We start from the raw sequence: 26,886 nt of genomic DNA, 5'->3' as shown, positions 1-26,886 counted from the left end.
GGCAGTGAGGAAGGGGAAAGGCAACAGAACACCATTGGCCCTTCTTTGTGGCTAACTGCCATCTGTCCTTCCGGTATCAGGCAGTTTCCTTTGATCAGAAACCATTCTGTATTATAGGTGAAGTTCTATAGCATGCCATGGTATGTATTGGTCGTGATATTTATGTACTTTGCTGCATGCCAGTGATGGAATGTAGAGAGGAACAATCTTTGTAACTCCAATGCCTCATTAGTATAATGTCTGGCACCTAGTAGGTAGTGATTCAGGGTTAATGAGTGATAGTTAGTGTTAAGACGTATATGTTAAGACGTATAGTGGCGTATAGGCATGAGCTGGAGAGACAACTTAGCAGGTTAAGAACCCTTGGGGCTCTTGCAAGGCACCTACCTGAGTTTGCTTCCCAGAACCATCCTTAACTCTATATGAACCATCCTTAACTCCAGTTCCCGGGGAGCTGAGGTGATTTTTTTTTTTTAATCTTTGTGGGTTCCGGGTATACATGTGGTGCACATACATGCAGGCAGGCAAAAGGCAGGTAGGGGATGTCAATCAATAGAAACTGGAGACTTTGTGTAGTGACTTTCAGAGTCTCCTTCCATGAACCCCCACTACAGATGTACATTTAAGAATCTAGGAACTGTTGAAAAAACAAACTTTTTTTTGAGAGTCTTGCTATGTATATAGCAGACTGCTCAGGATCCTGTGACTGAGCGGATTTTGTCTGTTCTTCCCATGTAGCTCAGGTTGTCTCGGAACTTGACCCAAGCTAGTCTGAAACGCTCAGCGATCTTCCTGAGATTGCGGGTTACAGGGATGCGCCTCTACGTAAGGCTGGGGCTTGCCGTGCAGCTGTAGGTGTGTCAAGGATGCAGATGAAAGACAGGCTTCATCTACAGGAAAAATGCAGACGTGTCTGTGTCGCTGTGGGCACGGCATAGACAAACTGAGTAGGGAAGGAAAGGAGAGTGCTTGATTCCGGTAAATCTGCGCCCATCACCCAGGACCTGCAGGAGCCCAGAGCGGGAGGTCCAAACCTCTCCCCAGCTCGCAAATTCTATTAGACGTCGAAGCTAGTGCACGAGGAGACTAAGTAGGGACGCCTCAAGTCTCCAAAGTGACTGAGCCTGGCGCTAACAACGGCTGCCGAGGCAACAGTCCCGAGAGAATCCAAAGCGACGCCACTCCTATCCCGAACGTTGACGGGGTGACCCGGAAGTGTGTGTGGTGATCCGGAAGCAGATCATGCGGCAGCCCCCAGGAGCCACCGCCCCCTCGTCGCGGTGCTCCTGCTTGGTGCTGCGTTGAGTACGCTGCGGCTGGGGCTGCCCGATGGTCCCCAGCTGGCGGAAGCACGGGCAGAGGGAGGATGACCTCTCCTTGGGGTCACAGTGCCGACCTGGCCCGCTTCTACACTGTCACCGAGCCCCAGCGACACCCCAAGGGCTACACGGTCTATAAGGTTACCGCACGGGTGAGTGCTTGGATAGGGACACTGGGTGGGGCACGGGCTCCGGGCTGCGGCTGGGTGCAGCGAGTGGTAAGTAGGTCGGGACGGAGGGAGACTCGGACAGGAGACCCTAGGCAGTACACAGGAACTCCAGGCAGAGACTGGACTTTAGGATGGAGATGCTGGGAACTCCTGGCAAGAGATGGACGGAGATGTTGAGGACCCCAGGCAGGGGATGGGACCCCAGAATGGAGATGCTGGAGACCCTGGACAGGAGGCAGGACTCCAGGCTGGAGGTGATGGGGACCTCAGGCAGGAGAGAGGGACCCAAGGATGGAGATGATGGGAACTCTAAGCATGAATGGACACCTGGTAGACTAGGAGTGCTGGCTGCATAGGGATGCCAGGCTCCACCAGCAATTCTGGGGGGGAATACTGGTGGGCCGCTTTAAATGGATGACCTAGTCTCCGTCCCATGTGGACTTTCTCTTAGAATGAAATTTGCAGAATTGGGCTGGCTTGTTCCAGAGGGAAAACACACACTTAAAAACGTTAGTGGGTGTGTTGTGGGGCTTATGTAAGCGAAGGGATGTCTCCTCTTTTCATTCAGGGACTGGCTTGCTGTGAGGCAGGTAGGCTGCTGTGAAGGTCTCGCTATTAAGCCCTGCATCTTGGATCTCTAGCCTTTGTCTCTGGGTTTTCTGAGTCTTTTCAGGAGACACATGTGTACTTAAGTGGTCTTACCTGAGTTGGCTGGTAAGGTGGTTGGGCTGGCAAGATGGCTCAGCAGATAAAGGTGCTTGCTGCTAAGCCTCAAGAATGGTTTTCAATCCCTGGGACCTACATGTCAGAAGGAGAGAACTGACTCTTGCAAATTGTCCTCTGACCACTGAAGCTGTGGTTCCCCCCAAATAAATAAGTGGTAATTTATTTTTCTTTTTGTGAGGTTGTTTATTTAAGTTCACTGTTCCAAATTTAGTACTGTTTTTCTTCAATTTGGTTGCCTCAGCTTGAGTTTTGAGAACTCCTTTTCCTGGGAAATGAGAAAAATGACATGAAATAAATGTGTGCAGCATTTGTGTGCACTGCTGTGTGTATGCTGGGCATTTTGTACAACTTCATGATGAGGAAGCAGATTCAAGGAAGTTTAGAAGTTTGCTAAAGTTTCTGTTGCAAAGCAGTAGCAGCTTTGGGCTTTGGACTATTTCTGAGTAGGCCAAGATGAAGAAAGTGACACAAATTAGCTCAGTTGCTAGTCTTAGGTTTTGAAGAGATGTGTAGATGGAGGAGTAGTAATAGTGTGGATAGTGCATCAGGAAGCCCTCAGGAAGCCGGCCCCGAAAACCTGAGAGGAGAGATTGGGGTAAGGAGGGAGTGGGACATGCGAGGGGCCGGCGGCATTTGGAGATGATGCAGAGTCAGACTGATGGGAGTGAGCCGCTGGGTTGTGCAAGTCTCTCAAGACAGCGAGAAGACCAAGTTCATAAGAGCAGGGAGAAGTCTGCCTAAGGCAGAGTGTTGTGTACATGGGGTGTGGGTAGCAGTTTTTTTCAAAGAAGTATAAGGAAACGAGGAAATTCTTCCTGTGCCAATCTTGAGACCTCCTTGGTCATTTGCGATCTTTGGTTTCCTGATACACAGCTTATAGAATCAGACCCGTTTAACAGGCTCAAGGTGTCTTTCAGACCAGCATAGTGAGCTGCTCGGTCTCACGGCTGCATTGCACCGGTCTGTGCAGAGGTCTTGCCTCTTGCTAGACAGAGAGCAGGTTTCTATCCAGCACTGGTCCTGGTTTCTTCATTTTAACTAAGGCAGTGGCTGGGGCAGACACCCACATCGATAGAGGTTTACTTTTTCCTTCCCAAGATTTATTTATTTTTATTTTATATGCATGAGTGTTTTACTTGCATGTAGGTATGTGCACTGTACATGTGCTTGGTGCAGGCAGAGGCCAGAAGAGGTTGAGGAATCCTCAGACTGTAGTGAGCGACCACATGGGTGCTGGGACCCGAAACCTGGGCCCTCTGCAAGAGCAGCCAGTGCTCCTGGACACCGAGCCATCTCTCCGGAATGTTCTCCTCCTTGTTTTAGTCACTGTGTGTAGTGGGTGTGCAGTTCCAGGCACTTGGCACTAGAAGGTATGCAAGGCAGAGTCCTTGGCTTCCTCTTTGTACTTACAGTGGAATGGAGTTTATTGTGCTTGAACAGGTACAGACAGTCTAGGAATATGGGATCACAGTACAGTTCCACAGGTACCATAGTAAAGAGCTTTAGGGGTCGGAGGACCACGGCTACGGCTCAGGTGGCACAAGATGCGAACAGTTGAGAAAGGAGAGGGGGTTGGAGGTGGAAGCAACGGATGGAGCCTATAAAGGCCCGGGGTATGAATGTCTGTGGCGCTGACTAAAAGCCCTGACCATAATTGTATTCTTACTTTTCAAAAAGGAAGGTTGCCTGGATGCAGATTTAAAACATTAGATGTGACCTGGGAGGTGACGTAGCTCATTGCTGAGACTGACCCACATGCTTGTGCTGTGCACGCTGCCCATGGCGGGTCACTGACTTTTCTCTCTCCGTAAGTGTCTGTCCTCATCCATTGTTCACATTACACAGTGTGGGTCTTACAAGTGAGCAGGTCTTTTTGTTTTGTTTTTGTTTTTGTTTTCTTCTGGTTGTTGTCAAAGGTGGGATCAAACCTGGGGCCTCACAGTAGCGGGAGCCTGTGCTGCTGAGCCGTGCGCACAGCCTGAGGGTTTTTTTTTTTAACATTCTGTATTTATTTTTTTGTGTGTGCGTATGAATGTGTGGGTGAGGGCCCCTGGTGTGCGTGTGGAGGTCGGCACGTGAGCTCTGCAGATTGAACCTGGGAGGGCAGGCCGACTCACCGAGCCAGCCAGCCACGCACTCAGTGGCCTCACAGCTTGAGTTCTATACACATACACATTTTGTTTTTTAAATTAAGGGTCAAGGTGGAGGTTCATTTTAAAAATAATTATGCATAACATTATAATCAAATAAAATATTTATTGTTTTTCTGGAACTTAAGAAGAAAAACATCTTTCCTCAGGAGAATTAATCAGGTAACTGCACTCCCCTGAGAACACAGGAGAAAGGTTACAGCCACCTTCCTGTGCTTCAGCTCCTGATCAAGCTTTGAGGAACAATTTCTTTATGTATGGTCATCAGGAGTAGAATTACAACCATTACAACACATTGGACAGCAAAGAAACTCTTTTATCTTCAATTTCTTTAGTACTTTTCCTTTTCTTCCTATTTTTTTTTTTCCAAGACAGGGTTTCTCTGTATAGCCCTGGCTGTCCTGGAACTCACTCTGTAGACCAGGCTGGCCTTGAACTCAGAAATCTGCCTGCCTCTGCCTCCCAAGTGCTGGGATTACAGGTGTGTGCCGCCACCACCCGACGTTTTTTTTCTTTTTAAAAGAACTTGGTAGGCTTGAGATAGCTTCATGGTTATTTACAAGCAAGCCAACAGATTTACTGCTTTTTAATTATTGTTTTTAGAGTAACCAAAAATATTTTACTGGAACATAAGCCTTACAGAAGTTTCCAGAGCAGTCATGCACAATGGTCAGAAGCTTTTGTGACCCACTGTCAGGCTTAGGTGGGATTGTGTTCTAAGGGCTGCTTAGCTGGTCCTGGGTGGCTCGCCTCGGGCGTGGTTGCGGTGTGTGGGTGGCTCGCCTCGGGCAGGTTGCGGTATGTTTCTTTCACCTGTTGGCCTCGCGGTGGACATTTGCGTGGCTTCAGGTTGGGGCCGTTTGGAGTGCGACCCCTGTGAAAGCCTCCTGTGAGCTCTCCTGAAGTTATTGGCATATGTGGCCTTGTTCCTCTGCTGCCGCACCACCTTTCAAAGTTGTTGTTTATTTCTATCTTTGTACTCTATCTTGAAATCAGGTTGTGTAAATACTCTTTCTTTCAAAATTTGTTATTTAGATTTTTTCAAATTCTTTAAAAAGAGTCTGCTTATATTTTTAATGTAGGATTGCCTTGAAATTTTTAATCTAAAAGATTAATTTTAGAAGAATTGTTGACTTAAAAATAGCAACTCTTCCGGTATATGTTCATATAGACCCCCTGTTTATTTAGCTCTTCCTTTAGAGAAGTGTTTTGAGGTTGCCAGTCCTGCATGTAGCATGGAGTTTCGGGCTGAGCCTATATGCGTCCTCATTTCATGAGGCTGACGCTTATTGAATGACGCTAGCAGATACTTGGAGGGTGTTTACTGTGATCAACTTCGATATAAACAGACACCTCTGCCTGTAGCTGCCCAGGGACCGAGAACTGCTGTTATTTCCACATTGCTGATGAGAGAGAGTCAAAGCTTAGAGAAGCTAAGTTACGTTTTCATGATCATGGGCAGGCAGGGAGTGGGGTTTGCGTTTGAATGAGAGTAGGCTGGTAGCAGGCCCACCAGGAACAAGCCATGCTGCCAGAGGCCCATGTCAGAAGCATCTCATTAGATTCTGGGGTGTCCCACCCGGGCCTCTGTCTGTTATATGTGTGGGCACTTAAATATTTGAAAACCCATGGCTCCCAAATTTTTCTGTTCTTTCCAATATCTTGTTTTAATCTATCATGTTTTTGATTATTAGTATTGTTTAGCATGAAACTCTTTTATACCAAAATTTTAGTAAATGGATTTTTAAAAATGTAAACTTGTTTATTGACATCTCAATATGTCAATACTTAGATACTCAAGATGTATCTAAGATGTATTTAAACTGCAAGTTTTCATAGCATTCAAATTTTGATATTCTTTGAACCTTGGCTGGGAATGGTTTGCTGTAGTTTGGCACTGAGTTGTTAAAGTTTGAGAGGAGTAGCAACTCGGGCAAGCATTTGATTACTTGCCATTGAGTGAGTGATCGCTAGGTTTTGTTCTCCCAAGATTTGGGTCTTATTTTAATAATGTAGAAGACTGCTATTCCTACCGGGTAATGGTAATTCATACCTTAATCCCAGTACTTGGGAGGCAGAAGCAGACGGATTTCTGAGTTTGAGGCCAGCCTGGTCTACAGAATGAATTCCAGGACAGCCAGAGCTACACAGAGAAACCCTGTCTTGAAAAAAACCAAAGAAGAAAAAAAAAAGAAAGAAAGAAAAATAAAGAAAAAGAAAGAAAGAAAGCTGCTATTCCTATCTTTTGTAAATGTATTTCATATTACATCTGTCAGTCAGTATGTGTGCTTATTTATTTGTATGTTCTCTCCTTCTACCATATGAATCTCAGGGTTTGAACTCAGATGGTCAAGTTTGGCAGCAAGCACTTTACCACCGAGCCTTCTCACGGTTCTTCAATTCATGTTTTACTCAATTTGTGTTCACCAGTTTCTTCTTTTTTCTTTTTTAAAGATTTATTTATTTTATGTATATATGAGTACACTGTAGCTGTCTTCAGACACACCAGAAGAGGGCATTGGATCCCATTGCAGATAGTTGTGAGCCACCATGTGGTTGCCGGGATTTGAACTCAGGACCTTCCGAAGAGCAATCAGTGCTCTTAACCACTGAGCCATCTCTCCAGCCCCCGTGTTCACCAGGTTTTATAACAAGACACTATTGGCTGAGCGGCTTAAGCAACAAACCATTCTTTACAAAAATTATAGTTTTTAAAGCTGCATAGCCAGTGGTCAAGGTACCAGCTGGTTCAGGGTCTGTGGAGAGTCCAATTTCTGTTTGTAGATAAGTGCCTTCTTGTCCCCCTTCATGACTGAGAGGTCATTTGCCTTTTTCTGGTGAGGACACTAGTCCCTAATTATTTCCCCCAAGGCTTTATTTCCATGTGTTGTGCACTTGAGGATAAAAGAGCCATCACGTGAGTTTGAGGTGGACACAGACATTCAGTCCATGTAGTACTAGAACCTTCCATGAAAACTCATTAGAAAGCGGAGTTCCTAGACCTTGTCCTGTCGACTTGTCTGTCTTATCCAGGAGCTCATTGGCTGCAGAGAACCAGAAAATGTAAACCAGTCTGCTGATAGTTTGTGCAGGTGCAGTCTCTGGGGTCCACACTACCTGGCTGGCCGGTGATAACTGCCCCATGTCCTCTTGCCAGCTTGTGACACCTGCATCTCTGCAGGGCGGCCAGGGAGAGAGGAGCCGGGAGCAGGTGTCGCAGTGAGAGGGGGTTGGATCCGCTAAGATGACAGTTATACATAGGAGCTGAACACTTTGGAGTGAGTGCCTAACCATCCTGCCAGAGCCCTGGATTTGTGTGCACGGGATGCAGTTTATCCATATGAAAGAGATGCAATATATCCATATGAAAGTTAATGTCTGAAAGCCAAGGTCACATGTGTTACAGTGATGAATGTGCCGTTTGGTGTACCAGATCACCACAGGGAGTCACGTTCAGTGTCACACAGCCTTTTTTGTAGCCTGTCATCCCATTACCACTCTTAGAGATTTGTGTCTCTGAAAAGTGGAAAGGGATGTCCTCTCTGTCCTAGTTTATTATCTTTCCCTCGCATTTCCTGATGTATTACATGCAGCACTTTGTTGCTTGACCTTCCAGGCTGAGTCCTGGTGGTGGAGTAGCCCTGAGAGGACTTGGTAACGCCTGCCTAGTACCTATGAGGTGGGGTTCAGTCCCTTGCACCACAAAGGGAAAAATGCAGAAGGATCAGGATACACATGCTTGGATTTATGTGGGGTCTGAGAGATAGTAGCTAGCCAGCAAGGATTGACTGAGGCGAGGTGTTTTCTTGAGAGTGTAATGCACATGGACTGCATGCACACTGCTCTTCTCCTGAGGTTGTAATATTGCAGGGTAAAATTACCACATTGACTGAATTTAGTAACTGATACGGCATTCATTTTCTTTCCCACAGTGACATTTTATGCAGATACTATTGAAAGCAATTGCAGAGCTGTGAAATCTTATTTGATAATGAGTATTTCTTTCTGTCTGTGTTTGGTTTTAGGTTGTCTCACGAAGAAATCCAGAGGACGTCCAGGAGGTAGCCTGCCTATGCATGTGAACATTCCCTTTACCCCTGTTGAAGGAACTGCCCAAGTCACTTGTCTGAGTGTTTGTACTTGGTAACTGTTTCTTCAGCTGCGTGACAGTAGCTGCAGTCACGCTTCATTCTGCTGAAGAGGTGCAGCGAGGTGTGAGTGAGGCTCTGAAGGGCCAGGGCCCTCTCTCTAGCCCTCACCTGCCTTAGCCTAGCCAAAGCTTCTCTCACCTCGCTTAGGCCCAAGCATTACAGTTGTAGCAGCAGAGTAGGGCTCTGCACACCGCCGTGTCTGTGCTGGCCTGGCCTGCTGCTCCCGTGAGCTGCTGCAGTATCCCTGCTTAGTTTTGGAGTTTTTGACCAGTTTTTTTGCAGAGTTGTCTGTGCTTCCATCTGCCTCTCTCTCCATGCTGATGCTGGCCTGGCTTGCTCTGCTTAGAACGGTAGGATTCTCACTAGGGCTTGTCTGCGCGTGGTGCCTCATTAGGGACGCCGCCCAAGCAGTCTGCTTCCCTCACTGCATGTTGATTTACTCTGATTGGTTCCCACTCATTTTTGAGACTAGACACACTATGTTGTGCCCCCTCCACCCCCATTCAAGTGTTTAAACAGATGCTGTAAATTTAATAGTCTTGATTCTACAGTAGCGTTGGTTGTCCCCAGCTCAGTGTCTTTAGATGGGATGTGGACATCTGCTTAGCTGCAGGTGCCACTCTGGTCAGGAGTACCCGGCTTGATTCACATATTTGAGTTGTTTCATACTCTTGGCCCAAGTTCATCAGACTCTTGATGTGTCTGCTAGGTGTTTGTTTTTGTCTTGTAACTCAAAACCACAGTGAAAGACACCTTAAAATAAAGATTGTATAGTATTTCCTGCATGGGTTTTGAGACATCTTTGCTTGCCTAATAGGGAGAATATTAGAACACTCTTGCTTCAGAAGAGAATGACATATGTATGTATGTATATATGTATGTCTCACAACTGCTGTCCTTATGTGCCAGTTGATAGCACAAAACATTCCTTTTTTTCCTTTTTTTTTTTTTTTCTTTTTTCTTTTTGTGTTTTTTTGAGACAGGGTTTCTCTGTGTAGCCCTAGCTGTCCTGGAACTCACTCTGTAGACCAGGCTGGCCTTGAACTCAGAAATCCTCCTGCCTCGGCCTCCCAAGTGCTGGGATTAAAGGTGTGCACCACCACTGCCTGGCTAGGCATGCAACATTCTTTAGAGTTCCACTTCTGTTTGATTGTTGCCATTCCGGGTTGATCCGGCTCTAGTAAGTTTACAGCTCTGTTAGACGTGGGAATGGGGTGCATCTCCTCTGACCATGTCCTCTGACTGCCGTGCTGTGGTTGTTCCTTGATGTTCACCTTTTCCAGGAGAATCCCGAACCAGCTTGTCCATGAGCGAGCTCTCTGCCACTCCTTAGTCCTTTCTGGGGGACACTCTTATAGCAGCAACTGCTGGTGACCCAGTCATCAGCGAGCTCTTGTAAGTGTCCTTCCATCACACGGTTGCATGTTCTTCTCTTAGAAATGGTACAAAGCACTTCAAGACTTGTGTGAGTTGACCTGAAATCCTGAGTCCTGTCAGGTTCTCACCTGTCAGTTCCCGCACTGGTATTCACTTTGGGAAGAGTTTGAGCCTCAGGCTCCAGGTCCTTTCTCTTCACCGTCTTAATGCCGAGGACTCACATGCAGATTAGGGTCTGTTCTATAGTTACTCAGGCTCCCCAAGCTCTTGGGGACCAGTGAGCACATGGCCAGCTCTCTCAGACCATGTCTTGATGGTCCTTACTAATGGAGAGATGTTTCTGTCCTTTTGTAGAGCTTGTCCCTTCTCGACCCTCCAGAGCTCTTGCCTTCCTGAGAGTGCTAAGAGAATGTGAGCAGCGAGTGAGTCATTTGAGATTATGTAGGGCAGCTTCCCTTTCCCAGTTCCCTCTCAAGTTTGAAAAAAGTTGAGTGGGTTGGGAAGATGATTCATGAAGTGTTTGCTGTGCAGGCAGGAGGCCTGAGTGTGGTCTGTGCGGGTAGGAGGCCTGAGTGTGAGTATGCAGGCAGGAGGCCTGAGTGTGAGTGTGCAGGCAGGAGGCCTGAGTGTGAGTGTGCAGGCAGGAGGCCTGAGTGTGAGTGTGCAGGCAGGAGGCCTGAGTGTGAGTGTGCGGGCAGGAGGCCTGAGTGTGAATGTGCAGGCAGGAGGCCTGAGTGTGAGTGTGCAGGCAGGAGACCTGAGTGTGAGTGTGCAGGCAGGAGGCCTGAGTGTGAGTGTGCAGGCAGGAGGCCTGAGTGTGAGTGTGCAGGCAGGAGGCCTGAGTGTGAGTGTGCGGGCAGGAGGCCTGAGTGTGAGTGTGCGGGCAGGAGGCCTGAGTGTGAGTGTGCGGGCAGGAGGCCTGAGTGTGAGTGTGCGGGCAGGAGGCCTGAGTGTGAGTGTGCGGGCAGGAGGCCTGAGTGTGAGTGTGCGGGCAGGAGGCCTGAGTGTGAGTGTGCGGGCAGGAGGCCTGAGTGTGAGTGTGCAGGGAGGAGGCCTGAGTGTGAGTGTGCGGGCAGGAGGCCTGAGTGTGAGTGTGCGGGCAGGAGGCCTGAGTGTGAGTGTGCGGGCAGGAGGCCTGAGTGTGAGTGTGCAGGCAGGAGGCCTGAGTGTGAGTGTGCGGGCAGGAGGCCTGAGTGTGAGTGTGCAGGGAGGAGGCCTAAGTGTGAGTATACGGGCAGGAGGCCTGAGTGTGAGTGTGTGGGCAGGAGGCCTGAGTGTGAGTGTGCAGGGAGGAAGCCTGAGTGTGAGTGTGCAGGAGGAGGCCTGAGTGTGAGTGTGTGGGCAGGAGGCCTGAGTGTGAGTGTGTGGGCAGGAGGCCTGAGTGTGAGTGTGCAGGGAGGAGGCCTGAGTGTGAGTGTGCAGGGAGGAGGCCTGAGTGTGAGTATGCAGGGAGGAGGCCTGAGTGTGATCATAAGATCTCACATTCTCCCTGTTACAGTGACTCATGTTTGTTTTTTTGTTTTTGTTTTTTTATAACTTTTTATTGACTTTTTTGTGAATTTCACATCATGTACCCCAATCTCGTTTATTTTCCCATCCCTCCATTCTGCCCTCTACCCTTGCAACCTCCTGCCACTAAAAGGAAAACAACCAAAAAACCAAAAATAAAAATAAATCTCTTCGTGGAAGCTGTGGAGTGTCACAGTGTCCCACATAGAGCACCCTTTTACTCAAACAGCTTTACCTGCAAATGTTCATTGCAGTGAGTCCTGGTCTAGACCGAGGCCTCTGTGCAGTGAGTCCTGGTCTAGACCGAGGCCTCTGTGCAGTGAGTCCTGGTCTAGACCGAGGCCTCTGTGCAGTGAGTCCTGGTCTAGACCGAGGCCTCTGAAGTGAGTCCTGGTCTAGACCGAGGCCTCTGTGCACTGAGTCCAGGTCTAGACTGAGGCCTCTGTGCAGTGAGTCCTGGTCTGACCCGAGACCTCTGAAGTGAGTCATAGTGTAGACAGAGGCCTCTGAAGTGAGTCCTGATTTGGTCCGAGGCCGAGGCTTGTTTCACCATGACTGTTGCATCCTCACAGGACTCCTCTGGGATGTCCTGTAGTTGCCCTGTGTCATGGAGATCCTGTAGCTTCGCTTCTGCAGGACCAGACTGTCTGTGTGCTGTGGCAGGTCATAGATGCGGTAGGTTGGGGTGGGCCAACTCAAAGCCCTGGATCTCGGCCCGCCACTCTAACTGTATCAGTAAGCTCCAGAATATGAGATTCTGTCTTAAAAATAGTGGGCGAGGATGACACTTAATGTCCACCTCTGGCTTCCACATGTATGGGTACACATGAATTATGCATACACATGTACATCACACACAAATATATAACAAATATGCAAAAAAAGAGGGAAAGAAACCGTGTGAGCAAACAGTCTTTTTTTTGTTTTTTGTTTTTCTTTGGTTTTTTCTAGACAGGGTTTCTCAGTGTAGCCCTGGCTGTCCTGGAACTCACTCTGTAGACCAGGCTGGCCTCGAACTCAGAAATCTGCCTGCCTCTGCCTCCCGAGTGGTGGATACAGGCATGCACCACCACGCCCGGCTCATGAGCAAACAGCCTTATAGCCATGTTTGTGGTAAGCAAGGCTGACCCAGCAAGTGCCTGCTACTGAACGAGAGTGAACAGACTTGTTAGGCTAGGTGATGTTAGAAAATGTAGGGAGACAAGGCTTTTGGTGTCATGAAGTTCAAGTATCTAAAAAGGCAATGTTTCTCATGTGTTGAAATGCTATAGAGAAGGCTATAGTGGAAATGTAGCTTTTAGTCTTACATATGGTCATTGAGTGCTTCATTGGTAAAGTTCCCTCAGTGACATCAGTGAACTCAGAGGGGCCTTCTGTTGTTTCAGTGGGAACCCACCAGGCCTTATGGAGAGAATAAGATATGTTTATGTCAGGTGCTGTCTTAGTGTAGACACAAGCACAGGCCTGGCTCTGTTAGAAGCGTGCATTTGTTCTCATTTTCATCCGAGGATTTCTGGGAACTTTAGGTGTAATTAAGAGGAGTAAGAGGAAAGGAGAGAGTGGGCGGGGCGTTTCTCTCTGAGTGGTTTGGTTCTGCAGCCTGGGTATACACTGGGACATGTGAGCGGTGAGTGATGCTCTGGTGAGAGCCAGACCACCCCTGGTCCTGTCCTAGCTCTGGCTCTGACAGATTTATGTGGCTTCATATAATTCGGTATTTTAATCAGTATTGTGATTAAGTTGTGAAAAGTTTTCAAGTTACATCCCTTTATTTGAAAATGATCTTAAGGAGGGTGTTTTATCTGTAAATGTGGTCGCTTCATAATCTCTCGTCTCCCGAATCTCTCATGCTCACCTGGTTTTAGCGTTGGTAAGACCCCGTTGGTTTGGGCACGGACCCTGCGGTCAGGAGCTTGACCCCAGCCCTTCCTTAGCTCTCAGCAGCACGGTGCCAGATAGCTTGAGCTCCTTAAGTGTTGATGGGTCTGTATTTTGATGTTATGAGACAGGATCTTGCTCTCTAGTTCAGACTGGCCTAAAACTCACTGCGTAGCCCAGGCTGACCTTGAACTTATGATCTTACTCCTAGCCTTCTTGAGTGCTGAGATTTTAGGTAACAGCCATCATGTCCAGCTCAGTTTGATATATTTTGAAATATAAAAGTAACACTTTTTTCATGACAAAATTGTGTCTCTGAATCAAGATTGGAAGCTACAGAGAGTCAGGAGCTGTGATAGCTGTAGCCCCCTGTTGTCTGCACTCCAAACCCACGTGTCCTATTGAACAACTCACAAGCACGTGAGCCAGATGTGCACAGCTGGCTCCTGATGGGCCTCAAGTACACAGCACTACCACTGGTCAGTCATAGAAGCCAAGATTTCTGTGGCATTTTTTTCTCTTTAGAAACGTCACCCTCAGCCTCCTATCTCCTCATGTTCTTTGCTCTGGTGATGTCTCCAGACACCAGGCCTTGTAGCCTTGTGAAGTGTTCAGGCTGGGCAAGGAGCCCTCGGTACCACTTTGGTGCAGTTCCTTAGCACTTGTCAGATCTTTGTGATGTGCGTCCCGACTGGCTTGTTCTTCTTGTCTTCACAGTGAACCCTGAAGGAGGGGCCTGGGCTTCCAGTCTCATACTTTGGGACAATACAGTGTGTAGCACAGTTGGCACACTGGTTTGGGTGACCATTTTTGTTGGGTAAATTAATAAAAATGACACACTGGGCAGAAGCAACTTGTCTACCTCGTGTTATAGTCTGTAGGCTGCTCAACAATTGTACTTAGGAACTCAGGGAGGCAGAGTTGTCAAGGATAGCTTTAGATAGTAGGATGGAGTTTGGCAGGACTTGAAAATCATGTGTAGTAGCCTTCCTGGCCTAGTGTTTGATCATTATCAGCATTACCCTGCGCATACATGAAAACACGTAGCCTGGATTAGAAGTGAGATAACAAAGTGTTTGGGAGGAAAGGAGTTTACAACTAAGGTTTCCTTTATTTCATGGAACTCAGAGTTAACAGTGACATCAAAGCCATGTATCAGATATTTCCTGTTTATAGAGTATGCTTTTCTGAGTTAATGTAAAGTAAGGTCAAATAATTTAAGCTAGTGACAGTTCTTCTCTGCATTGTCTAATCTACAGGAGTGTTACTTTCATTTTTGAGATATTCAGGTCTTAATTATATCCCGGTCAATGTTTATTTTGTACCCTGAAATCTTATGGTTAGTTTAAATTAAGATTTATGAAAAAAATTATAGAATATACAAACTCCTGTTTTTCTTTCCACATAGTCTTTTCTCTTTCACTATTAGTCTGCTTTTGGGAGGGGCAAATGTTCTGTCCTTTTTGTTTAAAATTTTCCCTAGTCGGGGCCTGGAGAGATGAGTGGGTGGTTAAATAACTTCCTGCTCTTGGCTGAGAACCTGGGTTCAGTCCCAGTGTCTACATGCCTCATACCTACCTGTGACCCCTGTTCCAGGGTAGCCAGTCCTCGTTTCTGGCCTCAGGTCTCACGCACGAAGTGATACACAACTCAGGCTGGCTCACAGACCTGCCCGTGACACAGTGAATGAGCTCACACAATCATGCCGGCTCATGGAGCTGCACGTGGCATGAGTGAGGGAATCTGAAGAAGGATTGAAGGATAAAGTGCCCAAGTTATTTTGTGGCTGTCAATGTGATATTTGAGACAGTGTTAAGTCATGTAATTAATTTCTGGGTCAATAGTAAGTGGTTTCATGAAGGAGAGTATATTTTATATCGCGCACACCAGGGTGAATAATGAATAATGTTTCACAGTGAATCAAAAGACTTTCAGAAAGCAGGCTGAAGAGCCTCAGGTCAACAGCTGTAGGAAGAAGTGCTAACGTTAGCTCTGATGGGAACTGTTTCCGTCAGACTGTTGGCCTTGCAGGCTGGAGCACATACATGTTTGCTTTGCATGGTAATTTGGAATATTTAAAGAAAATATTATTTGTAGCACAGAGACAGAATGGTTATGCTTTGAGATATGCATTTAGTTTTGTTTTCGTTTCAGATAATTGTGTGGAAGAGATACAGCGACTTTAAGAAGCTGCACAGAGACTTATGGCAAATTCACAGGAATGCATTTCGACACTCTGAGCTTTTCCCTCCGTTTGCTAAAGGGACAGTATTTGGTAAGTGCCATTCTGAAACTGTAGTTTAATGTCCCTGTTCGGTCATCCCACCCCCGTGTCAGGCTGGGGATTGAACGAGAACCGCACACTTGCCAGGCAGGTTCTCTGCCAGTGAGTGCAGCTCACTCCACACTGACGTGAGTGTGACTAGCTAGTGATGGTCTGTGTGGAGCCCTTTACCCTTCTGTGATAATCTGTCTGTCCAGTTTAGCAAGCACTTGACACTGTTCCCCATGCTCTCAGTGTAGTTCACACAAAATACATTTCCTCTTCTCACCCATGGGGTAGCTGCAGTTCTGGCCAGACAAAGAGCCTAAGAAGAGATGTATTACTCATGCTTGTGACTTGGCTGGTTGGTTCTTGCCTTCCAAGTGCCTCTCCTGTGTCCTAGCCCCTGGTGCAGTTCCTCTGTGATTGTGCTGGTGTCCATAATGACAGGGACTTGACCCATGTCAGCCAGTTGCCTCTCTCTCTCTCCCTCCCCTTCCTTCCTCCCTCCCTCCCTCCCTCCCTTCCCTCCCTCCCTCCCTCCCTCCCTCCCTGCCTCCCTCCCTCCCTCTCTCCTCTTTCCTTTCCTTCCTCCCTCCCTCCCTCCCTCCCTCCCTCCCTCCCTCCCTCCCTCTCTCCCTCCCTTCTCTTTCCCTTCCTCCCTCTCTTCCTCCCTCCTCTTTCCCTCTGTCCTTCCCCCCTCATTCCCTCAACTGTTTCTCTCCCTCCCTCCTTCCCTCCTCTTTCCTTCCTCCCTCCCTCCCTCCTTCCCACCTCTTTCCCTCTTCCCTCCCTCCCTTCCTCCCTTCCCCCTCCCTCCTTCCCTCGCTTCCCTCCTCTCCCCCCTCTACCTCTTTCCATCTCTCCCTGCATTCCTCCTTGTGTCTTCCGCCCTCTTTCTGTACTTTCTGTCCTCTCCGGTTTCCTAACCCTTGCTCCTTTCTCCTCCCTTCATCCTCCCCAATCCCTTCCCTGCTCTGAGACATACCAGTTTTCTTATAAAGAAGCCGGTAGCCTATGACAGGCAGCATGTGAGAGTAACTCCCTGTAACTGTGATCTGTCACAAAGTAGTAAGTACTTAATAGATGTTGTTACCAGGAAGTGGGGTTGCCATCCACCAAAGGCACACGTGCAGCCTCTGCTTTCTGAGAAGGGACTGATGGACGTGCCCTGGTTGAGCCTTTGCAGCACCCTTCCTGCCTGTGCTTACTGGCCCTACTGAGTGGAATCTCCACAGAATAGGGATTTCTTCAGGCGGCTGTGGACTGCAGTGCTCACTGTCTTCACACCTGCTTCCTCGTGACATTATGCACGGTTGACAACTTGAGGGTGGGGTTGGTGCACAGAACCCTGGAAGGGACAGCCCATTAGCACTGTGAATTTCCCAGAGGGAGACTGGGCATCTAAAGCTAGTTGCTGTATTCATTAAGAAATACTTAGCAGCCTGAGAGTTTAGGCAATATCCTGATGTCAGTCGCCGAATTGTCTTGGTTGCCACTGTGGTTTAAATTTGAACTCTGACCCAGGGGCTCAATGTTGTGCTCTGGAACCTTTGGAGGCGGGGCCCAGCTCGAGGGAGTAGGTTGTGGTAGGGCAGGCCTTGAGGTTTAGAACCCTGCCCTGCTTCCTGCCCTTCCATATCCCTCCCAGTGAGTGACTTTCACTACTGTGCCATCACTGCCATTTTAGACTGTGTCTCCTCAAACAAAGTGTGAGCTAAATAAGTCTGTCTTTGAATTGCTTCCTTTAGTGTTTTATCACAGTGAGAAAAGTAAGGGTCCAGGCCAGGCCTGCAGAGGAAGCCTTACTGAGCCACTGCTGGGTTCCGAGGTCTGGGCGTTAGCTCGGAAGCATCTGAACCGCTGGTTTTAATGGGGTTTTGGTTCCTTCCTCCTGAGTCCTGGGGCTCAGACTTTGTGTTTCGTGTCCTTCCATTTGTGTTAGGCCCTCACCTGCTCCTTCAGACCTCTCTGTTCACAGTGGGTGACTCTTGGCCACTGCGCTCTGACTTTTTAGTCACCCTTGTGCTGCCACTCTCCCAGCAAGCATGGCTCCCTGCTCCATACCTACTAGTCAGACTGTTCTTGGATGAATTCCAATACAATGGTAACTTCTCTGAAACTTGGGTGGCACCCTTAATTCAAGAAACATTAAAAGCAAAAAACAGGAATGAGGGCTCAAACAAGGTCTGTCTGAAGAAATTCAGGGTCCTGCTGTGGAAGACGTGAGAGGCAGGCACTGCGCAGGTTGTGGCAGGCTCTGTCATGGGAGCACAAGGCTAGTGTCCCACTGGGCCACTTTTGGTTGTAATTGAAGGTGCAGAAAACTTTATGAAGCCACTTTGCTGGATATGGTGGTGCACACCGATAATCCCAGCACTCAGGATGCTGAGGCAGGAGGATCATGGGTGTAAAGCCACCCTGAGCTACATGTCAAGGCTTATCTCAAAAAATAGAGAGGAAAACAAAGCGAAAGTACAGTCCACAGCCTGAGAACTTAGCTGCCATCTCTAAAGCCACATCAGATCTTACACTCTAAAATAAGAACCTCCTTCTTTGCTTCTTAGTAAATGGTGGGGTCATTGAGAGTTAGTGTGGTCTGCCTAGTGTGGAGAAATAGACAGCAGAGGAAGAAGGTGAGTTACAATCTCTTGAGGGAATTTTTGTATTAATGTATTCTCCTGTGTAGGAAGTTTATACTAGTGGGCAGGCATTGGGTTGTAGAAGTTCTCTTTGTCTTCATAAAGATGACTGAGGGCCAGAGAGGACTGCTGTCCTGTGGATTGTAGCTATTACCATTTACCACAGTGGTAGCAGAGAAAGGAGAAAAGAAAGGAAAGGAACAAAAGAGAAGAGAAGACAGTGAAGTTGAGCCAGATTTGAGTTCTACACTGTGGTGTGCTGTCTGTGGGTCACAGATGATGCTGTCAGTGAAAGGGATGTTTAACTATCACATTCTTGGATGGACCAGAACTTCACTAGTGATAAATCCTGCACACCAATGCAGCAGCACACCAATGCAGCTGCACACCAATGCAGCATAGAGTCAGAAGCCCTGGAAGGAAGGAGCGCTCCTTCAGAACACGCAGTTACACTCTGGGCATCCTGTGAATGCATCTCTACCTCTGTCTGACTGTGTAGCATTCTGCTTTCCCATTTGGAACATACTTTGCTAGGGCTGGGGAGGTGGTGGCCGAGCAGTTGAGAGCGCTGCTCTTTCATAGAATCCTGGCTTGGCTCGCAGTGCCCACAAGGCAGCTCACTGCCATCTGTAGTTACCGTTCAGTTCTGATGCCATTTCTGACCTCTGAGTTCACCAGGCACTCACGAGGTGCACAGACTTGCAAGTAGGCAAACATTCACAAGTAAAAGTAAATCTTAAGGAAAGAGGATATTTTGATGTCTCATGTTTTGCCAATCTTGCAGATGGTTCCTGGTTTGGTTAGATCATGCCAGCAAACATTTATATGACCAGAGATCTCTAAAGAGAAGGTTTTAAGTCCCATGGAGCTGGCAAGTGCCAGTTCTCTGCAGGGCTAGACTCTTCTCCCAGTAGCAGTGCTGGTGGCTTTCCTGGGAGCGTTAGGCTCGCTTTTCTCTTTTGAGAAAATGTCTGTGTCACATCCAAGTATCACTAATCACAGTTTGTTCTGTTTCACAGAACTTTAAAATGGAGAGTTCTCCTATGGCCAGGATTCAATAAGTTTGATAATTGTTACTGTTTCATAAGAGAATTCTTTTCATTTTAGTGAAACTGTCATGCAAGTTTTTAAAACTCTGAGTAACTGGGAGAAAGGAGTAAAATAGTCATTGGTGGGTGTGGCGCTGTGGCCTGGCATCCTGCTAAGGTGGCCACCTCTCGCTGTCGCTGTGTATAGACCATTAGTGCAAATGTCAGCACAAGGAAGGAGCAGTAAGTGCCAGAGCACAGACTCGATGAAGCATGCTGGCCACTGAGTACTGTGTGTGTTGTCATAGCCGGTGTCCTCCTGTACAAGGGACACCACTGACCACAGCAACGCTTGCTAGAAAAACAATAATTGGGGCTGGCTTACAGTTTCAGAGGTTTAGTCTGTTATCATCTTGGTGGGAAGCATGGTGGAACTTAGGCAGACGTGTGCTGGAGAGGGAGCTGAGACTTCTCTTCCACAGTAGCACAGAGACACCCTGGGCTGGGCATCAGGCTTCCATCCCAGTGACACACTTTCTCCAAGAAGGCCACACCCACAAATCTTTTCAAATAATGCCACTCCCTGCCGACCAAGTTTCAAATCTGTGAGCCTGTGGGGGCTGTTCTCATTCAAAGCACCACACGTATCATGCATGTGCCCCAGTCTGAAGCTGTTGGAAACGTGCTGGGATTGGAAGGGTGCCTGAGGTGTATGTGTGTGCATGCATGGACACATGTATATATATTTAGTTTCTCTCATCTAAAGTTAATTAATTTATTTTGAGATAAGGTATCATTGTGTGGCTCTGGCTGGCTTGGAATTTGCTGTGTTGATCAGACTGGCCTTAGACTCACAGAGAGCTTTCTGCTCTCCCTCCTGAGTGCTAGGACTGAAGGGGTGTGCCGTGCACCTTCGGTCATAAGAGCTACATCTTGAGTTAAAGCAAATATTGAACAGTGCTTGTTGAGTGAGAGCTCATCTGTGGAGAGCAGACATACAGCCCCTGTGTGAAGAGCACCTAATCGTGTTGACAACGTACAGTTTCTGAGACGCGCAAGGGATATTTTTATCCTTACCATGTACTTTCTATATTGTAAATTTTTAAAGCATTTTTTTATTTTTTATTTTATTTTATTTTTTTTAAATTTTATTCGATATATTTTTTATTTACATTTCAAATGATTTCCCCTTTTCTGGTTCCCCACTCCCTGAAAGTCACATAAGCCCCCTTCCCTCCCTCTGTTCTCCCACCCATCCCTTCCCACTTCCCTGTTCTGGTTTTGTCTTATACTGCTACACTGGGTCTTTCCAGAACTAGGGGCCACTCCTCCATTCTTCTTGTACCTCATTTGAAGTGTGGATTATGTTTTGCATATTCCAGTTTTCCAAGCTAATATCCACTTATTAGTGAGTGCATACCATGATTGATCTTTTGAGACTGGGTTACCTCACTTAGTATGATGTTCTCCAGCTCCATCCATTTGCCTAAGAATTTCATGAATTCATTGTTTCTAATGGCTGAATAGTACTCCATTGTGTAGATATACCACATTTTTTGCATCCATTCTTCTGTTGAGGGATACCTGTGTTCTTTCCAGCTTCTGACTATTATAAATAGGGCTGCTATGAACATAGTGGAACATATATCCTTATTACATGCTGGGGAGTCCTCTAGGTATATGTCCAGGAATAGTATAGCAGGATCTTTCGGAAGTGACATGCCCAATTTTCTGAGGGACTGCCAGACTGATTTCCAGAGTGGTTGTACTAATTTGCAACCCCACCAGCAGTGGAGGAGTGTTCCTCTTTCTCCACATCCTCGCCAACATCTGCTGTCTCCTGAGTTTTTAATCTTAGCCGTTGTGACTGGTGTAAGGTGAAATCTCAGGGTTGTTTTGATTTGCATTTCCCTGATGACTAGTGAAGTTGAGCATTTTTTAAGATGTTTCTCCGCCATCCGAAGTTCTTCAGGTGAGAATTCTTTGTTTAACTCTGTACCCCATTTTTTAATAGGGTTATTTGGTTTTCTGGGGTCTAACTTCTTGAGTTCTTTGTATATATTGGATATTAGTCCTCTATCTGATGTAGGGTTGGTGAAGATCTTTTCCCAATTTGTTGTTTGCCGATTTGTCCTTTTGATGGTGTCCTTTGCTTTACAGAAACTTTGTAATTTTATGAGGTCCCATTTGTCAATTCTTGATCTTAGAGCATAAGCTATTGGTGTTCTGTTCAGGAACTTTCCCCCTGTACCGATGTCCTCAAGGGTCTTCCCCAGTTTCTTTTCTATTAGCTTCAGAGTGTCTGGCTTTATGTGGACGTCCTTGATCCATTTGGAGTTGAGCTTAGTACAAGGAGACAAGGATGGATCAATTCCCATTCTTCTGCATGCTGACCTCCAGTTGAACCAGCACCATTTGTTGAAAAGGCTATCTTTTCTCCATTGGATGTTTTCAGCCCCTTTGTCCAGGATCAAGTGGCCATAGGTGTGTGGGTTCATTTCTGGATCTTCAATCCTGTTCCATTGATCCGCCTGCCTGTCACTGTACCAATACCATGCAGTTTTTAACACTATTGCTCGGTAATATTGCTTGAGGTCAGGGATTCTGATTCCCCCAGAATTTCTTTTGTTGTTGAGAATAGTTTTAGCTATCCTGGGTTTTTTGTTATTCCAGATGAATTTGAGAATTCCTCTTTCTAACTCTATGAAGAATTGAGTTGGGATTTTGATGGGTATTGCGTTGAATCTGTATATTACTTTTGGCAAAATGGCCATTTTAACTATATTAATCCTGCCGATCCATGAGCATGGGAGGTTTTTCCATTTTTTGAGGTCTTCCTCTATTTCCTTCTTCAGAGTCTTGAAGTTCTTATCATACAGATCTTTCACATGTTTGGTAAGAGTCACCCCAAGGTACTTTATACTGTTTGTGGCTATTGTGAAGGGGGTCATTTCCCTAATTTCTTTCTCAGCCTGCTTATCCTTTGAGTATAGGAAGGCTACTGATTTGTTTGAGTTGATTTTATAACCTGCCACTTTGCTGAAGTTGCTTATCAGCTGTAGGAGTTCTCTAGTGGAGTTTTTTGGGTCACTTAGGTAGACTATCATATCATCTGCAAATAATGATAGTTTGACTTCTTCCTTTCCAATTTGTATCCCTTAAAGCATTTTTAAAGGTCCATTATTTTAACTTATTTGTATGTACATGTGTTTACGTGGGTATGTGCACGAGTGGAGTGTCCACGGTCCCCTGGAACTGGAGCGATAGGCAGTTCTGAGCCTCCCCGTGTGGGCATTGGGAATTGGACCTGGTCCTCTGCATGCTTTTAACCATAGCGCTGTCTCTCCAGCCCTATAGATGGAAATTTAACCATGTACAGTTTTAGCTGATGCTGCTGATACGGTTTGGCTTTTAAAGCCAGTGTGTTGGGATGCCTTCTAACAGATGCTCTCGGCTTAGTGCTTGTCATTAACAGGTTATCTTTGTCTCCATGCTTCCTTATTAATCTTAATAAGTGAATAGTTTATCTCTTTTAGTCAGTGCTACAGCTCATTAGTAACACTTGGTAACTGCAGTGAGCCCTGCAGGCCACAGCTGTGATTGTAAGGAGAGAATTGTTGGTTAGCCATCCATCTTTTAGCTCCCCTCATACTGAGTCTGTAAACATCAGCAGTGAGGGGCATTACTATAGTCTGCAGAGTGTCAGCGGTGCATTGTGCTAGGGCCATAGTGAAGGAAATACTCTTTGGCAGTTAGGTGTCTAGGCCATGCCTGCTGCCAGCATCTGTTGCCCATGCAATCTTAGGATGATCCCATGTAATTCAGGATGTCCTTGAAGTAGCTGGGGATGTCCTTGAATGCCTGGTCTTCTGCCTCCTTCTCCCCAGGGTTCGGGTTATAGGCCTGTGCAGCCCTGTCTGGCTTTCCTGTGTGACCTTACAGAGTTCTGCCAAGTGTAACTTTCTTACTGTGTATCTGTTGAGTGTTCAGCTCATTGAGACATCAGCATCGCCTGTGCTCAGCTCGGTCTCGCCTCCCTTCTGTGTCTCCTCTGGCACTGCACTCTGCAGCAAGTCTTTGCTTAGGCCTTAGGCTTTCAGACTGTTTTCCAAGGTGTCATCTGCTGGCTTGCTGTGTTGATCAGGCTGGCTGTGGATTCACGGAGATCTTCCTGCCTTCTGAGTGCTAGGACTGAAACAGTGCTGGGCTTTTTCTTCCTAGTTTTACAGAGCACCAGTATAGCATTTCTTAATTAACTAGAACCTTTCGTAAGTATTTTTGTTTTTTTGGGTTTTTTTTTTTTTTTTTTTTTTTTTTTTTTTGATTTTTGGTTTTTTCGAGACAGGGTTTCTCTTTGTAGCCCTGGCTGTCCTGGAACTCACTCTGTAGACCAGGCTGGCCTTGAACTCAGAAATACGCCTGCCTCTGCCTCCCAGAGTGCTGGGATTACAGGTATGCGCCACCACTGCCCGGCTAATTCTTATTTTTTAATGCATATGATGTTCAATGATATCAATGTAGCACTCATTTTATCTTTTTTCAGTTTTGTAACTATTTTCAGCTTTAGAGAAGAGAACATGAGGGAAGGGCAGCGTCACCTGTGCTGTTTCCCAGGCTTATTCTTAGCCCAGGCTGTGTTCTCTCTGCACAGGTGCTCTCCCCCCTCCCCCCCACTATTTTGGAATAAGTTGCAAATTTTGTCACATTTTGATGTAACTTCCTGTGTTTCCCTGATGGCCACAGTCCTATATCATACCCATGAAAAGCGCATTGGTGCAGTGTGTAAATGGGCCGTCCCTGTGCAGACTGACTTCCCCATCTGTCCTTCACCTCTTCTTTCTGACCCATAATTCAGAAGCCTTGTCACTGAGCTACACCCGTTTTCTTGTCACCTGATTTTAGAAATTAATTAATTTTTTGAGACAAGGGCTTACACTCTGTGTTAGGCCATCGTGGAACTTAGTGTTTGGCCCAGGCTAGCCTTGAACTCACATTCTTCCTGCCTCGCCTCCTGAGTTCTGGGACAGAGCATAAAACCATGGATATTGTCAAACCGCAGAAACAACGAAGCTTAGGCTGGCATATGGCTCAGGGCAGCACTGTCTAGTGTGTCAGAGGCCCTGGGTTCTAACTCCAGCACTGCAAAACCAAAAGGAAAGAAGAAAAAGGGTCCTGGTGACCCTGAGTGCCACCACCTCCTTGCAGGTCACAGCCTGAGCTTGGCATGTGCCTCCTGCCTCATAGTAAGGGTTAAGAACGACACATTAAGAGTTAGGGCCTGGCCCCCAGTCCTCACAGCATGATATTCAGGATAAATTTACCTTTCTCGGGCTATTTATTCTCAAAGCTCCTGACAGCAGCCCAGACTTGGTGGGTACAGTCCCAGGCATGGTATGCATGCCCTGCCTGGTGCATGCTCTGCCAAGTTGCTGGGACTCAGGGACCAACTGTTGATAGTTTGGGTGCTCCTGGTGCCGGTTGGCTGGTGATAGTTCCCACTGAGACCCCTGCTGTCCTTGTCCTCTGTCTGACCTGTGGATGGAGTTTGGAGACCAGAAGAATCACCAGCATTACCATCAAACGTCCGCTGACTCACCCTGGATGAGGGTCAGTCTTAGGTTATAGGACTTGGTGCGAACCACTATATTGGAATTTTAAATGTTGTGATGAATTCTGTTTCTCTCTGTCCCTCTGTTTCTTTCTGTCTCTATCTTTCCCTATCTCTGTTTCTCTTCCCTCCCAGTTCCCCTTGACCCCCATTTCTTCAGCTTAGTCTAGCATAGAACTCTCTATGTAGCTTAGACTGGCTTCACACTTGTGGCACTCCTCTTGTCTAGCCTCTGAGTGCTTACTGAGTCTCTAGCTGAGTGCTTACTGAGCTAACTAAGGAGTGCGCTGCCTGGTTCACCATGGCATTTTCAAAATTGATACGGTCTGGAGAGATGCCTGAGTGGTTGGGAGCACTGGCTGCTCTTCCCGAGGGCCTGTGTTCAATTTCCCATACTCACAGGTAACTTCCAACCATCCGTAACTGTGCAATCATCCATAACTGGTCCTTTGGGACCCGATGCCCTCCCTCTGGTGTCTATACACGTAAAGTAAATTAGTAAGTAGGTAAATAATAAAATTTAACATTGTAAATGGTGCTTTGACTTGTTCTAAGTTACAGTTAAAGAAATGAGCTGGACATGGTGGCCCACACTTCTAATCAGCACTTGGGAGGGTGAAGCAGGAGGATTGCCATGAGTTCTAGTCCAGCCCAGGTTAGAAGTAGACCCCATTTCAAAAAGTGGGAAAGATGAAATCTTAGAGGATACTTGTATCTGATAGACAGTGGCTCTGCTGCCTGGGACCGCCCTGAACAGATGTGTCCTGCTCTTTAAGCAGTTTCATCCTGCCTGATGGAGAAAGGTTAGCCGTCTCGTTGGCATCGCAGCCGCCCTCCCCCCTCCCCCCAGCCCCGTCTTTGAAAACTATTTTATTTTATGTACATGAGTGGTCCTCTCACATGCCAATCTGCACTGCACATGTGGCTGGTGCCAGGGAGGCAGAGGGAAGGATTGTATGGCCTGGGATTGTCGTTACAGCTGTGGTGACGGCTGTACACTGCCTCATATGTGCTGTGAGACAGCCCGGGTCCCATGTAAGAAGTGCTCTAAACCACTGAGCTGTTGCTCCAGCCCTCCTGTCCTTATGTACGTGGTTCAGATAGGAATGAGAGCCTTACAGGGCACCATCAGCTCACTGAGACCTCTGCTGACGTCTCAGCGTGTGCTTCATGTATTAGAAGAGGATGTGTAGCGGTGGTATGGGTTAAAACGTAAAAAATCATTGCTTTTGCTTTTACTCCAAAACCATAGATGCTTAAAGTAATATTAATTCAATATTAACTATTTTATGTACATGTTCATGTGAATGTGTGCATTTGTGTGTGTGTGTGTGTGTGTTTGTGTGTGTGTGTGCTGTCTTCTTCAGTCACTCTCCACCTTACTTTTGGAGACAGGGTTTCACACTGAACCCGGAGCTTGCTGATTCATTGAGGCTGACTGTCTGACTGGTGGGCTTGCCGGGTACCCTGTGCCCCTTACCCAGAGCTGGGCTTTGAAGCCCGTGCCACTGTGCTCGGCTCTAATGTGGTCGTGTGTGTGTGTGTGTGTGCGTGTGCGTGTGCGTGTGCGTGTGCATGCGTGTGTGTGTGTGTGTGTGTGTGTGTGTGTAGGTAGGTCAGGACATTTTATTTCCAGGTGAGGTGATGGTAGGAAGCAGTAGGACAGGGATGTGTGGTGGCTGCAGGCAAGTTGGTTTTATTTGTTAGTGTCACGGGTCGTCCTCAGCACCGTCACATGTGGCAGTTTCACACACAGTAGACGAAGCTGGTTTGTTTTATATGTTTGGCAGTCTAGGTGCAGCCTGGGATGGAAGTGCCACAGTGCCCAGAAGTTTCAGCTCGTGCTTTGTCCCCTCTGCCTTCCACATCATTATCGTCTGTCTTGGCAGGAGGGAGAGATCCGGGAGGGAAGCAGGGAGAGGGTGTTTGCAGCTGCCTTCCAGTAGGACTTGAGGGACGTGCAGAGTGCCTTCTGTTGATAGCCTGTTGGTCACACTATCCTATGTCCAGGCTGCAGGGAAGGATGCATGCATTTGGCTGACACGCATGGAGAAGTCATACGGAA

The 26,886-nt window shown here is 47.1% G+C and overlaps 1 protein-coding gene across 3 annotated transcripts in view; it reads left to right on the top strand.

Moving 5' to 3' along the window:
* The first annotated feature begins 1,245 nt into the window (after positions 1–1,245).
* The window catches only part of Rps6kc1 (ribosomal protein S6 kinase C1), a 144,728-nt gene continuing 119,087 nt past the window's right edge, over positions 1,246–26,886 (top strand). For 2 of the 3 annotated variants that reach the window (XM_052200298.1, XM_052200296.1), the window contains exons 1-3: positions 1,246–1,471; positions 8,391–8,426; positions 15,435–15,555. In XM_052200298.1, coding sequence (XP_052056258.1) covers positions 1,367–1,471; positions 8,391–8,426; positions 15,435–15,555 — 262 coding nt within the window. In that variant the 5' untranslated portion in view covers positions 1,246–1,366. The remainder of the gene's footprint in view (positions 1,472–8,390; positions 8,427–15,434; positions 15,556–26,886) is intronic. The other variant, XM_052200297.1, reaches the window with a different exon arrangement.

This window comes from Apodemus sylvaticus, chromosome 12 (genome assembly GCF_947179515.1).
Source record: "Apodemus sylvaticus chromosome 12, mApoSyl1.1, whole genome shotgun sequence".
NCBI lineage: Eukaryota > Metazoa > Chordata > Mammalia > Rodentia > Muridae > Apodemus > Apodemus sylvaticus.
This window is presented reverse-complemented; position numbering and strand designations above follow the sequence as displayed.